General features: G+C 42.6%; 2 protein-coding genes and 1 long non-coding RNA gene across 15 annotated transcripts in view; 2 read left to right on the top strand and 1 right to left on the bottom strand.

Annotated features, from left to right (window-relative positions):
* EMC1 (ER membrane protein complex subunit 1) overlaps positions 1-3891 on the top strand; it is a 23338-nt gene extending 19447 nt beyond the window's left edge. For all 5 annotated transcript variants that reach the window (XM_032495316.1, XM_006188271.3, XM_014562250.2 and 2 more), the window contains 3 exons: positions 651-735; positions 1838-1967; positions 2147-3891. In XM_032495316.1, coding sequence (XP_032351207.1) covers positions 651-735; positions 1838-1967; positions 2147-2326 — 395 coding nt within the window. In that variant the 3' untranslated portion in view covers positions 2327-3891. The remainder of the gene's footprint in view (positions 1-650; positions 736-1837; positions 1968-2146) is intronic.
* LOC116668276 overlaps positions 1-12539 on the bottom strand; it is a 15949-nt gene extending 3410 nt beyond the window's left edge. Inside the window, exons 1-3 of one of the 2 annotated variants that reach the window (XR_004325376.1) lie at positions 12520-12539; positions 11945-12041; positions 8226-8245 (exon numbers count right to left, since the gene is read on the bottom strand). This is a non-coding gene — a long non-coding RNA (uncharacterized LOC116668276). Of the gene's footprint in view, positions 1-8225; positions 8246-11944; positions 12042-12519 lie in introns of those variants that run through there. The other variant, XR_004325375.1, reaches the window with a different exon arrangement.
* UBR4 (ubiquitin protein ligase E3 component n-recognin 4) overlaps positions 10341-12539 on the top strand; it is a 122407-nt gene continuing 120208 nt past the window's right edge. For 7 of the 8 annotated variants that reach the window (XM_032495312.1, XM_032495313.1, XM_014562225.2 and 4 more), the window contains exon 1: positions 10341-10554. In XM_032495312.1, coding sequence (XP_032351203.1) covers positions 10379-10554 — 176 coding nt within the window. In that variant the 5' untranslated portion in view covers positions 10341-10378. The remainder of the gene's footprint in view (positions 10555-12539) is intronic. The other variant, XM_006188269.3, reaches the window with a different exon arrangement.

Raw genomic sequence — 12539 nt, 5'->3', positions numbered from 1 at the left:
ATAGACAGCCTGTGCTGATGGGCTGCAGAGGCTGGCAAGGTGTAGGGTCTCAGCTTTATGCAGTTCAAGTTCAGGACTCAGTGATCATCTGAGAAGCGATTTTACCGAAGATGTTTAGGACTCTCAGCTTTGACAGGCACTTGGGATTACTGTTTTATTCTCAGATATGAAGAGGACAGCCCTCTTGGTAGTTCCCCAAGTTTGATCCCCACCTTTCCTGAAACCAGCCGGGTCTCAGGTTGCCTGGTCCTCCCACGCCCCTGCAGCAGGCACACACTTGTGTTTGGCTAACAGCCAGGAGGCTCGCTTAGCTGGGGCTGGTATTACTGAGGAAAGGAGAGGAATGAAGAGACCCAAGTGGCTTTCCATGCCCTTCTCTTTCATCTTTATATATTTCTGGATTCTGGAACTTTGTTTTGTGATGTTTCAGGGTGATACATGATGAAACTAGTATCTTCAAACATGGGAACCTTCATTCAGACCCATGTGTATTGGATTATTGTTTTGGGCCATTTAAGGGAGTCTCATTGACCCATTTTTCAATTTGAATCTCTGTTTAAGTTTTTGTGATAAGGACATTTTTGTCAATAGCCCTAATCTGGGGTTGGGTCAGTGTGAACACTCACTTTTGTTGACCTGTTTCTGTGTAGTTGGGCTGCCTTCCGGAGCAATTCTTTCCCTTCCTAAGGCCCTGCTGGATCCCCGCCGCCCTGAGATCCCAACAGAACAAAGCAGGTGAGCCCTGTGGGTAGCGCTGAAGGCTGTGACCTTCAGGAACCTAACCTGTTGATTCTGTTTGGTCCTTGGTCTGCTGTGTGCTGTCCTACTGTGCTAGGGATACGGTAGTGAACACATCTGCCCCCACTGCACTCTGGCGGAGGGAGATGAGATGGACAATAAAGAAGATAAACAAGTGAAATTATTCTGTGTTAGGTGCTTGTCAATGCTAAGGAGAAAGAACTAAAAAGGGATGGGGCTGTGAAGGGTTGTGGGGGTATGAGGGGTGAAATTTGAGAGGGTGGCCTGGGAAAGCCTCTTTGAAAAGGTGGATTTTGAGTTAAGGACTTGGAGGAGGTAAGCAACTGGCCTTGTGGATATCTGAGGGAGAACATTCCAGGCGGAGGGAACTGCCATTGCAAATGCCCTGAGATGATGTCTGGTGAGTTTGAGGGGGAGCTGGAGGCCCTGCAGCTGGAGCAACCAATGGAGGGGACACTGGGAAATGAGGAGAGGGAGGTAGTGGGGGCTGGGTCATGTGGGGAAGCCTGTAGCTTGTCACTGACAGCATTAAGTTTTGTGTTTCCATCCATCATCTCTGTGTATCTCCTTGCTTGCATCCCGAATTCTCTTCCCTTAGGGGTGTGAGGAACTGTGGGCCAGGCAAGGAGATGGTAGATGTGTCTTTGCACGTAGGGGAAGGAGGAATTTGGTTTGGAGAGAGGGGGGAGGTTAAAGCTGGGGAAACAAGTGGTTGACAGTAGTGTTTTCAGAGCAGTGTGGACTGCGGCACTTTGGAGTGAAGAGCAGGACTTGGCCTCATGGCTCAGTGTTTTGGTTTTAAATGTTTCTGACTTTCTTCCTCTAGTGTGAAATACTGGTTGCCTGTTTTCTTTTTTTTTTTTTTTAAAGATTCAGAACAAGTTGGAATCCAGATCTTTCTTGCTTTCCAGAAAGCTTTCTTTCTTGCAGCCCTTCCTAATAATCAGCTGCTGAATGTTTAACTCCCTGACACAAGTCGGCCTTGGAGGAAGATCTGAGGCTAGATACGAGGCCTGGAAAGCTCCCAGGGCTCAGCGCTGCCGGGAGCTCCCCTTACAGCGCTTCTGATGTTTTGCAGAGAGGAGAACCTGATCCCGTATTCCCCAGACGTGCAGGTCCACGCCGAGCGGTTTATCAACTATAACCAGACGGTGTCTCGGATGCGAGGCATCTACACAGCTCCCTCGGGCCTGGAGTCCACCTGTTTGGTGAGTGGAGCCCACAGCCACCCTGTGCGACAGCTGCTCTGTTTCACCCTTGGGTGAACACCTCACTTGTTTGAGCTCAGGAGTCTGTTTCCTTTCTTACCAGGGTCTGAGGTTGTGGCAGATCACTGGCTCCCTTTGGCTCCCTTTCTTACATATTTCTCATTCCTTCTGCCTTCCAGGTTGTGGCCTATGGTTTGGACATTTACCAAACTCGAGTCTACCCATCCAAACAGTTCGACGTCCTGAAGGATGACTATGACTACGTGTTAATCAGCAGCGTCCTCTTTGGCCTGGTTTTTGCCACCATGATCACAAAGAGGCTGGCACAGGTGAAACTCCTGAATCGTGCCTGGCGGTAAAGACCCAAGACCCACTGCCAGGGAGCAGAGAGCCCGGGGAGCGAGGGTCAGCTCAGAAGCTCCAGCTGCAGTTTGACAGGTTTGGGGAGGATGGGTGTCGGGCGCTCATCTCAGCTAAGAGTGGTGGGGAAGAAGATGGACTCTCAAGGAGACTCCTTTTGGGATACGTCTGATGCGGAGTCATCGGTGGTGGATGGAAGCAGAACTTACCCTCTCAGCCGAGATCTCAAACCATCTCGATGGACTTTCCCCTGGAGTTCAAAAGCCATTGCCCTGTTTCCTTTCTGTGCCCATCCATGAATGTTGTTTTATAAGACACAGAACAGATTTTTCTCTTTTGTGAGGCCTGTTCAAATTAATTTTGGTTTGCCTGTTTCCCAGGTTTATCTAGAAATTCTTCTGTTTCCCTGCTCCTTGCTTCAGAGTCAGAAGGAAACCCTTATTGACAGCTCCACCTTACAGGTGCATTTGCTGTTTTACACTGGGGAGAAAGAAGACCCATCCTTAGCTGAAGTTAGGTTGAAGACTGAGCCAGCCTCTCATGGCTTCTCTCTAAAGTAACTGTGGGTCAAGGAATGTACAAATGGTGACAAAACTTCTTTAAACTAAGCCGCTAATTTCATGCTCTCATTTCACATCAGTGGGCTGCCCAGTCATCAATTCAGTTTATCAAAAGCCAAGTGCATAATAGTGTCTTGGTTTATTGGTCGTTGTCTCTGCTTTTCGCCTAAGTTGTGTCCGAGCTGAGGCATTTTTACTACTACTGAATTGTCTGAACCTTGAAGAGATTTAAAGGGAGGAAGGCAAATCTGCCCATTTCACAGTCTCTCATAATCTCTCATTTCACCCACGGGCCAGTCTAGCCACCTACCCCAGTTAGAGAAAGTTGTCCTTGTTTAAGAACCTCATTATTTATTTTCAGTTATAAATTAATGTGTGGGTTACTGTATTTCTCTTAAAATGAGCAGATTTGAAGTCTTACTGATCTTTAAAAAAAGGAGGGAGGGAAAGGCTGGGGGAGGAAACTGGTGTCTTGTGGATATAGCATTGCTGATTGGGCTGTTGTCTCTGCTGCAAGTTAAAGATGTCCTAAAAGCCTTCCCTTGTTCATGGATCTGGGGGATGATGGAGTTTTTCTTTACTGTGAAGAATGAGAGCCCCGTCAGAGAGGTACGTTTAAGGGTCTGAATAAAGCAAGTGACGAATAACACTGTTTTAAGTCCTCTTTTGTGGCTTTGGAACATCACACTGAGGCTACTTCTGCATTAGAGGCGACAAAGCTGTGCAGAAGTGGGGTGTAGGTAGTAGTTTAATTGGGAAACATGCCAATTTAATTCTGTAAGAGTTGTGTTATTTAAAAAACAAAGCTTTTTCTTTTTGTGGTGATATGCTAATGGTAGAGAAGGAAGAGAAATGAAAATAACTTTACTTTAGGATAAGATTGTGAAATTAATTTTAATGAATGAACATCTGAGTATCTGCAGAAGAAACAGGCATCTATTCATCCTGACTCAAGGCATATTTTGTTTAAAAGTGACCTGGGAGACAGGAATAAGTACAAGTTACAAAAGATCTGCCCTAATTTCGAGAAAGCCTGGCTGGAATTCTGACTGTCCTATATAAATACGTGCAAGCTGCAGCACTAGTGGTTGCCTTGCTGCCTGCTCTGCTTACACAGCCCAAAAAATCTGCTAGATTCTAGTTTCCATTTACCCATGTCTGTGCTAGAATCTGAAAGAACACGCTATGGGAGGGAAGTTATCTGCCCTTTCACAAAATTCCCTGTTTCGGCTTTAATTATTACTCTTTTCAAAGAAGGCGGTTAAAATAGCTAATGCTATCGATACAGTCAAATCGAAGCCTTCTTAGTTCTCAACCTTTCTTTATCTTAAAGCAGCACTGGGTTCTGACCGGCTATGCTCCTCCACCTATGGCTTTTGAAACTGTTTCTTCCCAATTCTCTGATGTGTTTTGTCTTCCTCTTTTTCTGTGCATAGCCCCAGAGCCATCTGGCCCCCTGCCTTCCATCTTCCTTAATTAGGTTTTTTTGGAGCCTCCTGCAGTGTCTCATTTAAGAAAGCAAATTCTCCAGTATTTTTTCATCATTTTAAAAAGTAGTATGGTCAACATACGAGATCTTTTGGTGTAAAGTTTTGTCACTAAATAGTATTTATTGCTTCTCATTCCCTGTTGGGAATAATGTAAAATGGTTTGTGGCTTTTGTTATAATTTCTCCTTAGCCTTTGACTCTGGACAGGAGTCAGTTACTGGGGAACGTGCATGAATTAAATACAGAATTGCAGTTAGAACATTCAGGTCAGTAAGACCCTTTTAAAATTCTGATAGGTAATTTTTGGGGGAAGGGGGTTTAAAAAGTAATGTATTATGCTCTACTTACCCTCTTAAGATTATAACTTACTGATTTAACACCATTTTTGGAAGAGGTTGATACCTGCTCCCTTTTCCCCATCCCCAGCAAAGAAAGGTGTGCAGTTAATACAATTTTATTGTCATAAACTAGGGGTGGCTCTAACACACAACTGACCCAGCAGTTTAACTACAAAAACAAGTTACAGAGTTAAACATTTCTGAAACCCAAATAATTTTTGTTAGCATTCCTCCAATTCCTTATTTTGCTTAGAGTCTACAATTTTAAGTTGCAAGTTGAATCATTTTGCCTTTCTCTATGGAGTAGACTTCTGGGCCTTGACCACCCTTTTGTCTGCACTGGAGCAGATGTAAGACTTCTTGAAGGCATTCCTTTGGCCTTCTGTTCAGCCATGAATCCCCGTCAGGTTCCCTCATGTTAAGGAGAGGATATTGCTGCGCTCCCCAGCTTTAATGAGGGTTAAACTGTAGAGCTCTGTGCTTAGCTAGCAGCATAGAACAGCTGTGCTCCAGGAAGTTGAATGCTGATTTCATTGGTCAGTTTCTCACCATTGCAAAAAGCTCTTCGGACAGCTTACACAAATGCAAATGATGTACGATAAAATAAAATGAATTGACACAACATTGTAAATGGACTATACTTCAATAAAAAAATGAAAATTAACTGGGTGAAACAGCAGTTATAAGAATAAACATAACTCAGAAGGAGACTGGTTGAGACATTTGTGGCGGACACCTCCATATGTATATATATATATTTTAACTTTTTTTTTTATTGAGTTATAGTCATTTTACAATGTTGTGTCAAATTCCAGTGTAGAGCAATTTTTCAGTTATACATGAACATACATTCATTGTCACATTCTCTTTCACTCTGAGCCACCGCAAGGTTCTGTATATATTTCCCTGTGCTACACAGTACAATCTTGTTTATCTATTCTACATTTTGAAATCCCAGTCTGTCCCTTCCCACCCCCTGTCCCCCTGGCAACCACAAGTTTATATTCTATGTCTATGAGTCTGTTTCTGTTTTGTATTTATGCTTCTTTCTTTTTTTTTTTTTAGATTCCACATATGGTATTTTTCTTTCTCTTTCTGGCTTACTTCACTTAGAATGACATATTCCAGGAAAATCCATGTTGCTGCAAATGGCGTTACATTGTTAGTTTTAATGGCTGAATAGTATTCCATTGTATAAACATACCACATCTTCTTTATCCGGTCATCTGTTGATGGACATTTAGGCTGTTTCCATGTCTTGGCTATTGTAAATAGTGCTGCTATGAACATTGGGATGCAGGTGTCATTTTGAAGTAGGGTTCCTTCTGAGTACATGCCCAGGAGTGGGATTCCTGGGTCATATGGTAAGTCTATTCCTAGTCTTTTGAGGAATCTCCATACTGTTTTCCAGAGTGGCTGCACCAAACTGCATTCCCACCAGCAGTGTAGGAGGGCTCCCTTTTCTCCACAGCCTCTCCAGCATTTGTCATTTGTGGACTTTTGAATGATGGCCATTCTGACTGGTGTGAGGTGATACCTCATTGTGTATGCGTGCGTGTGTGTGTGTGTGTGTGTGTATAAAATCCATCTTTTCTTCAGGCTACTCTCAAATCAATCCCTAGATTAAGCCAGACCAGCAGAGAACTGAGCATCTAGATTGAATTTGGGGCTGGGTGGGGGGGAGGCAGTATTTTGTCATAGCCTATCCTCAGGAATGGATTTTAGAACTTGGTTCCGCATTTATTCTAGAGATGTTGTTAAGGACATTTTAAAATATATTATGTAGAGGACCAATGAGAAACTTCCCTCAGGTCTCAGTATCAGGAATAGTTGTGTCGGTCTTAAGTCACTTAAAATCTCTTTTCCCTTGATTTTAAATAGAACATACACACTAATGGGATCATGCTGTTTAATTCTGCTACTTCAACTAATGCATTTTAAACATCATGTATTCATAAAGATTCCCTAAATCCTTTCCAGAACAAAGTATGATATAAAAAAATACTCAATTCCTAACATATGTGTTAAAGACTTTAATGCAGGTCATTTAACCCCTGAGTGTGTTTCATCATTTGTGTGAGGGGACAGATTACATGGTATATAAGGTGTCTTTCAGCTCAGAAATTTCAGATTTGTAATTTCACTGCCTTTAGAAATTGCTTTCTTTGGTAAGAACTTATTACATAAACTACAATCTTTACCCCAAGACTTATTTACGGATCTCTGTTCATTAAAAAGTTTTGTTTTAAAGTCGTGAATCTGTTCCTTCTCTGTGTTCTTTACTTGGAATGCTTTCATCCCTTCTCAGTATCTGGCTTGTCTGAAATCTAAACTCCATAAACCCTTCCCTGTTGCTTTTGGCTACCCAGGACCTCTGAGTTTCCTGGCAACTAACCACACAATTTCCTGAATGATGTATCCTGGTATTTTATTATTTCAGTCATTCTGTGTCTCCTAGGGATTGTTAAACTTTTCTGAATTCCCCACTGTCTTAAGCATGAAGCTACTACTTGACAAACAGTTCCCTGAATGGTTATGCCTTCTTCATAGAAGCCTTAGGACCTTTGTCCCTAGTGCCTCACATTTCTACAGTGCCTTTGAAGACTTAGTAAGGAATTCTTATACTGATTGAAATGCCAGGAGAGTCCTATCCACCTTTTCCTGGTGTGCCCTGGAGCACGAGCTCTGACAAACTGCACTTTACTACTTAAAACAAATGCTCGTAAGATCAATATAGGAAATGAGCTTTGTGGTACCATAATTTCCATTTTAAAAATGAAAGGTATCTTTTTGGTGTTATACGTCCTTTTATAAACATAAGAAGAATTTGTTTCAAATTCAGACCATATAAAATGCAGTATTGTGGGGAAAAAAGTCAATACTTTCGGATTACAAATGACTGTATCATACCACCAAATTGAATTAGGCTTCTTTCTATTCACTTATATTCTTGGTATTCAAAAAAAAAAAAAAAAAAAAAACTGTTCACTGAGAATTACCAAAAAGGAGCTGTTCTCCATTTGTAGTATTCAGTGTTGCATTAGAAGTTTCCACAGAATATGCACTGACCGCTGGTTCTTATAACTTTTAAAATCTCAAGAACAGATTGACTTGACTTCTGCTGGCCCCCCTGGGAGCTAATAGTGATGGTTTATTCATCCAATCGTTTCTAAACACACAGTATCTCCTAGGATTTATTTCAAGCAACTCTCTATCAGATGGAATCTTTTTGAAATAAAGACACCAATATCTCTTGCTTTTGAGTACTGTTTCTGCAGTGACATTCACCTCTTCTTGTTGTTTGCTTTTGGAGGGATAATTTATAACCACTAAAGTGACACATCCTAAGCATACATAGCTCAATGAATACCGTGTGTGTATTCATGGAACCATGAGTTGTGTCAAGATACAGAACTCTCCCAGCTCCCAGCAGGTCTCATGCCTCCTCCTACGCTGCATTCCCACATTGCTTTTGTTTGCTTGTTTTTATTTTTTTAAAAACATCTTTTGCGGGGGAAGTAGTTAGGTTTACTTATTTTATTTATTTTTAGAGGAGGTACTGGGAATTGAACTCAGGACCTTGTGTATGCTAAGCATGCGCTCTACCACTTGAGCTATACCGCCCCCCACCCCTGTTTGCTTGTTTTTAATTGAAGCATAGTTGATTTACAATATTGTGTTAGTTTCAGGTGTACAGCAAAGTGATTCGGTTGTATTATGTATGTATAGATCTATATAATTTTTCCAATTCTTTTCCATTATAGTTTATTATAAGATATTGAATACAGTTTCTTGTGCTATACAGTAAATCCTTGTTGTTTATCTATTTTATAAGCCACATTGATCTTTAAACTATACCATTCAGCTATGGCTGCTTAATTTTTTTCCTTTCATTGCATTTCCTGTGACATGACTATGTATTTCTCTTTTATCTCTTTTATAATTTATTTAGTGCCTTGCCCAGCCACTTGGGATTAGAAGGGATTACTATTCTTCAGTTTCTATCTTATTTTCTGGACCAAAGTACTAGAAGCTGACGTTTTATCTGGAAGTCTTTTTGTATACTATTTATCCTGTTCCTTTCTTTTGTTATCTAAATTTAGAATGTACATGCCATTCCAAATTTTTACAGCAATACAAGAACAAATTTCCAATACTGAATGTGGTATTTATAAAGAAAGATCTTTACCTACAGTGCTTTCTCCAAATCTACAAACCAGAAATAGTAAAAGTATTTTTAAAAATATGTTCAGGAGCAGGTGCAAATGTCCCTGTGGTAGTCTGTATTTGCCTTTTTATTCTCTTCCAGCTGCAGCAGCAGGAGGAGGAAGGGAGTAGGATCATTTACTCTTTTATTATTTCCTGAAACCTCTCCAAGAGAACCTTTGCAGAATAATTTTGTCCTTTGGGTAAAATAAAATTAATGTCCCAAGAGCCACTACAAAAATGCCTTGTCTCCAGCCTCTCCTTAGGGCTCTGTTCTCTGTCTTGCAGTGGTACCATATTTACTGTGTTCCAGAAAGGTTATTTTTTTATGCCTTTCATTTTTCTTATTTTTATGTTTAAGAAATCTGTTGTTAATTATTATTGACCCTGATATACGGAAGACATTAAAGGAAAATCCCTACGGTTATTAATGAAGCCACGTTTTCCTCCAAGATCGGCCTTGACTTGGCTGCATTTTATTTCTAATGTAAAGTAGGTCTTTTCTTACTAAAAGTCCAGATTGATCACCAGGTACCAATTTATTTTTCAGCGTTATACCGGGAACAAAAGGCGCTCCTCCAAACCTTGGGGGAGAATCTCAGGGCCTCGAGCTTGACGTTGTTCATCAAGCCCTCAAACACAAGAAGGCCCTCAAGGCACGCATACCTTTCCCAGAGTCAAAGTGCTTTTCTCTCTTAGATCTAAAGCCCAGATCATTTTGTCGTTAAAAATCTAGACATTATACCCTGTAGATAAAAGGTTACATTCTTTGTTAGTAGAAGAGCGGGGGAAATGGAACGTTACACAGCAAATCGCAAAGAGCGATGCAAACGCGAGCTGGTAACATTACTCATGAGGGTAACCAAAACATAAAAGGGATTTGAGCGTGAAGAAAGTAAGGACCAGTGATTACAGTAACAGCGAGAGGTGGTGTGAGAAGCAGAAAGAGCTTTGTAAACTGAAGCGCTTTAGTATTAACTATGGGGACGCATCAGAGAGGGGAAGAAGCGGGTGAGAATGATTAGGCTTCGACCTCCTCTTCTCATCCTTAGCTGTCTCGGGCCGGGACCATGGTATTCACCGATGCATGGTCTACTTCGCTGCCTTGGTCTTGTCAACTGAAACTAAGTTCCCAACTCACCTTTCCCCGGTGCCTGGAAGCCCTAGAACTCCCAACTTCGGGAACGACTTCCAGCGCGCAGGCGCGGAACTTCACGCTGCCGCCCTCACCAGAAGCGCTGCGTCCCGCGCAGGCGCAGCCCCTCGGATCCACCCCCAACGCCGCGCCACGCTCCCCCTGCGAGAGCAGAGGGAGGCCGTCCTCTCGCGCCGCGTGTTTTGGCTGGCGACCGCGTCGCGCAGTCTGACGCGCCGATTGCGTCACTTCCGCCCCCTCCCGGGAGGCGGTGCTGGGCCGGTGGCAAACCCCCGGAGGGAGCCGCAGTAGTACGACGGAAGATGGCGACGAGCGGCGGCGAAGAGGCGGCGGCTGCGGCGCCGGCGCCCGGGGTCCCGGCAACGGGGTCAGACACGACCCCGGGCTGGGAGGTGGCTGTGCGGCCCCTGCTATCCGCGTCCTATTCCGCCTTCGAGATGAAGGAGTTGCCGCAGCTGGTGGCCTCAGTCATCGAGAGGTACCGGGCGGCGGCCCCGACCGGGCGGGCGCCGGGAGGGGGAGGGGAGGTCGTGCCAGAGGGTCTGGACCCGCTTTCAGGCTGCCTTCTGCCGCTCTGGAACCCTGGTCCCAGCCACGGCTTCGGGATTCCCCGGCCCTGGGAGACGAAGGCTTGTCTGGCGTTCCTTCCGCCAACCTGGGTAAATCCCCTGTGCCTCAGTTTCCCTCCCGAGCAAAACTTTTGAGGACGCTCTCTCGGGAGGGCGTGGCTGGGCCGGTTTGGGAATGATTTTGAGGTGCATCGCGCTCTTAGAGGAATGTCGCTGGGGCTGCCCCTGTGTTAAGGTCAAAGCACCGATGAGTTTGCATTTCTCGCCCGCATTTACCCCTCTAGCTTGGGCCAGAGCGGAGCACGGGGTTTAAATTCTACCACATAATTTAATAACGGTCTCCGCGGTGCTGTAATCACTGGGGGCACGTGCTAGTCTGTGACTGAAGCCACTGGTTACCATTGATGACTTTTTCAGGTTGCACGTATGGTATATTGCTACTGTAACGGTCTTTGATTAAAAACATTTCAGTGTGTTAGTCTGGGAGATCATTTCCCCACTGAAACAGTGTACTTGGGCTGTCTCCCTCTCAATAAAGTATCTTCAGACTCTTATCAACGAGACTGTTTATTTTTTTGTTGCTACATGGTTTTATCTTTTTATACAGAGATTCTTAGATTGTGAGAATTGTGTTCTTAGAGGCCATGATACCAGAGCCCCTGCCTTTTCCTATCTTACCTTGCGCAGAGCAGTCTTTTATTAGTTTAGTGGTAGACATGCCTTCGATCTCACTTTCATTTTTCTAGCCAAACCTTACTTCAGCAACTGTCTGAAATTGCTAACTGGGTTATTTTAGCTTCATGCCAACAAGAGTGCATCTTCATGTTATCCAGAAGGTTAGAAATTGCTGTTTATTACTCAAGGGAGACCCGTAGTTTGAAAAGTTTGTTTATTATGGTGTTTATTGTTAGGTTTGTGATGCTTTGGATGTGGTTTTAAAAAATAATTATAATAAAATAATTGTTGGGTTTGGTAACTTCACAGTTAACTTTACAGATGGATTTTTCTATCTAATCTTTTAGCCAAGAATTTTCTGGAGATGTAAACAAATATCAAAGATACTGCTCTCAAATTATGTAGCCTCTTTTTAACTGTTTTAAACATTTGGATTAGTGGCACTTTTCCTGAAATACACTCATCACACTACTTACAATGGATCGCATTCCACTCTTTTTAGAACGTTTGCTTTTATATTTCCATGGACATGAGCTGTGTAGGTTTTAAAGTCATTTGTTAACACTGTCCCAAACATCTGACATTATGGGCCTATGCCTTTTAATTAAAAAAATTTTTTTTAACTTATTTATTTATTTTATTTTAATGGAGATACTGGGGATTGAACCCAGGACCTCGTGCATGTTAAGTATGTGTTCTACCACTAAGCTAACCCTCCCCACTGGCCCATACCTTTTAAACTATAATACTTAACCAACTCCCTCCAACCTGTGGAAAGAGCCAAAACCAAGTACATCAAAGTATGTTTAAATTTTGCCAGTAAGTGATAGGGGCCTCTTTTACACCCTGTATAGCTAAGATAATCAAGGGTTGCCTTTGCTTGTAGACACTAGTAAGAACTCATTTCATGGTTTAGAAAAGAAGTACAAACTGATGGCTGTTTAGTAACATACTTTTTCTTTTTCTTTTATGTTATAAAATTGAGGTACAGTTGATTTACAATGTTGTGTTAGTTTCAGGTGATTCAGTTACATATATATTCAGTTTTTTTTTCCATTATAGGATATTTTAAGATATTGAATGTAGGTCCCTGTGCTATACAGTAGGTCCTTGTTGTTTATCAGTTTTATATGTAGTAGTGTGTATCTTTTAATCCTAAACTCCTAATTTATCTCTCCCTCTCTTTCCCCTTTGGTAACCATAAATTTGTTTTCTGTGT

The sequence above is a fragment of the Camelus ferus genome, chromosome 13, assembly GCF_009834535.1.
Source record: "Camelus ferus isolate YT-003-E chromosome 13, BCGSAC_Cfer_1.0, whole genome shotgun sequence".
NCBI lineage: Eukaryota > Metazoa > Chordata > Mammalia > Artiodactyla > Camelidae > Camelus > Camelus ferus.
Note: the sequence above shows the minus strand (reverse complement) of the source record. Positions and strands in the feature narration are given on the sequence as shown.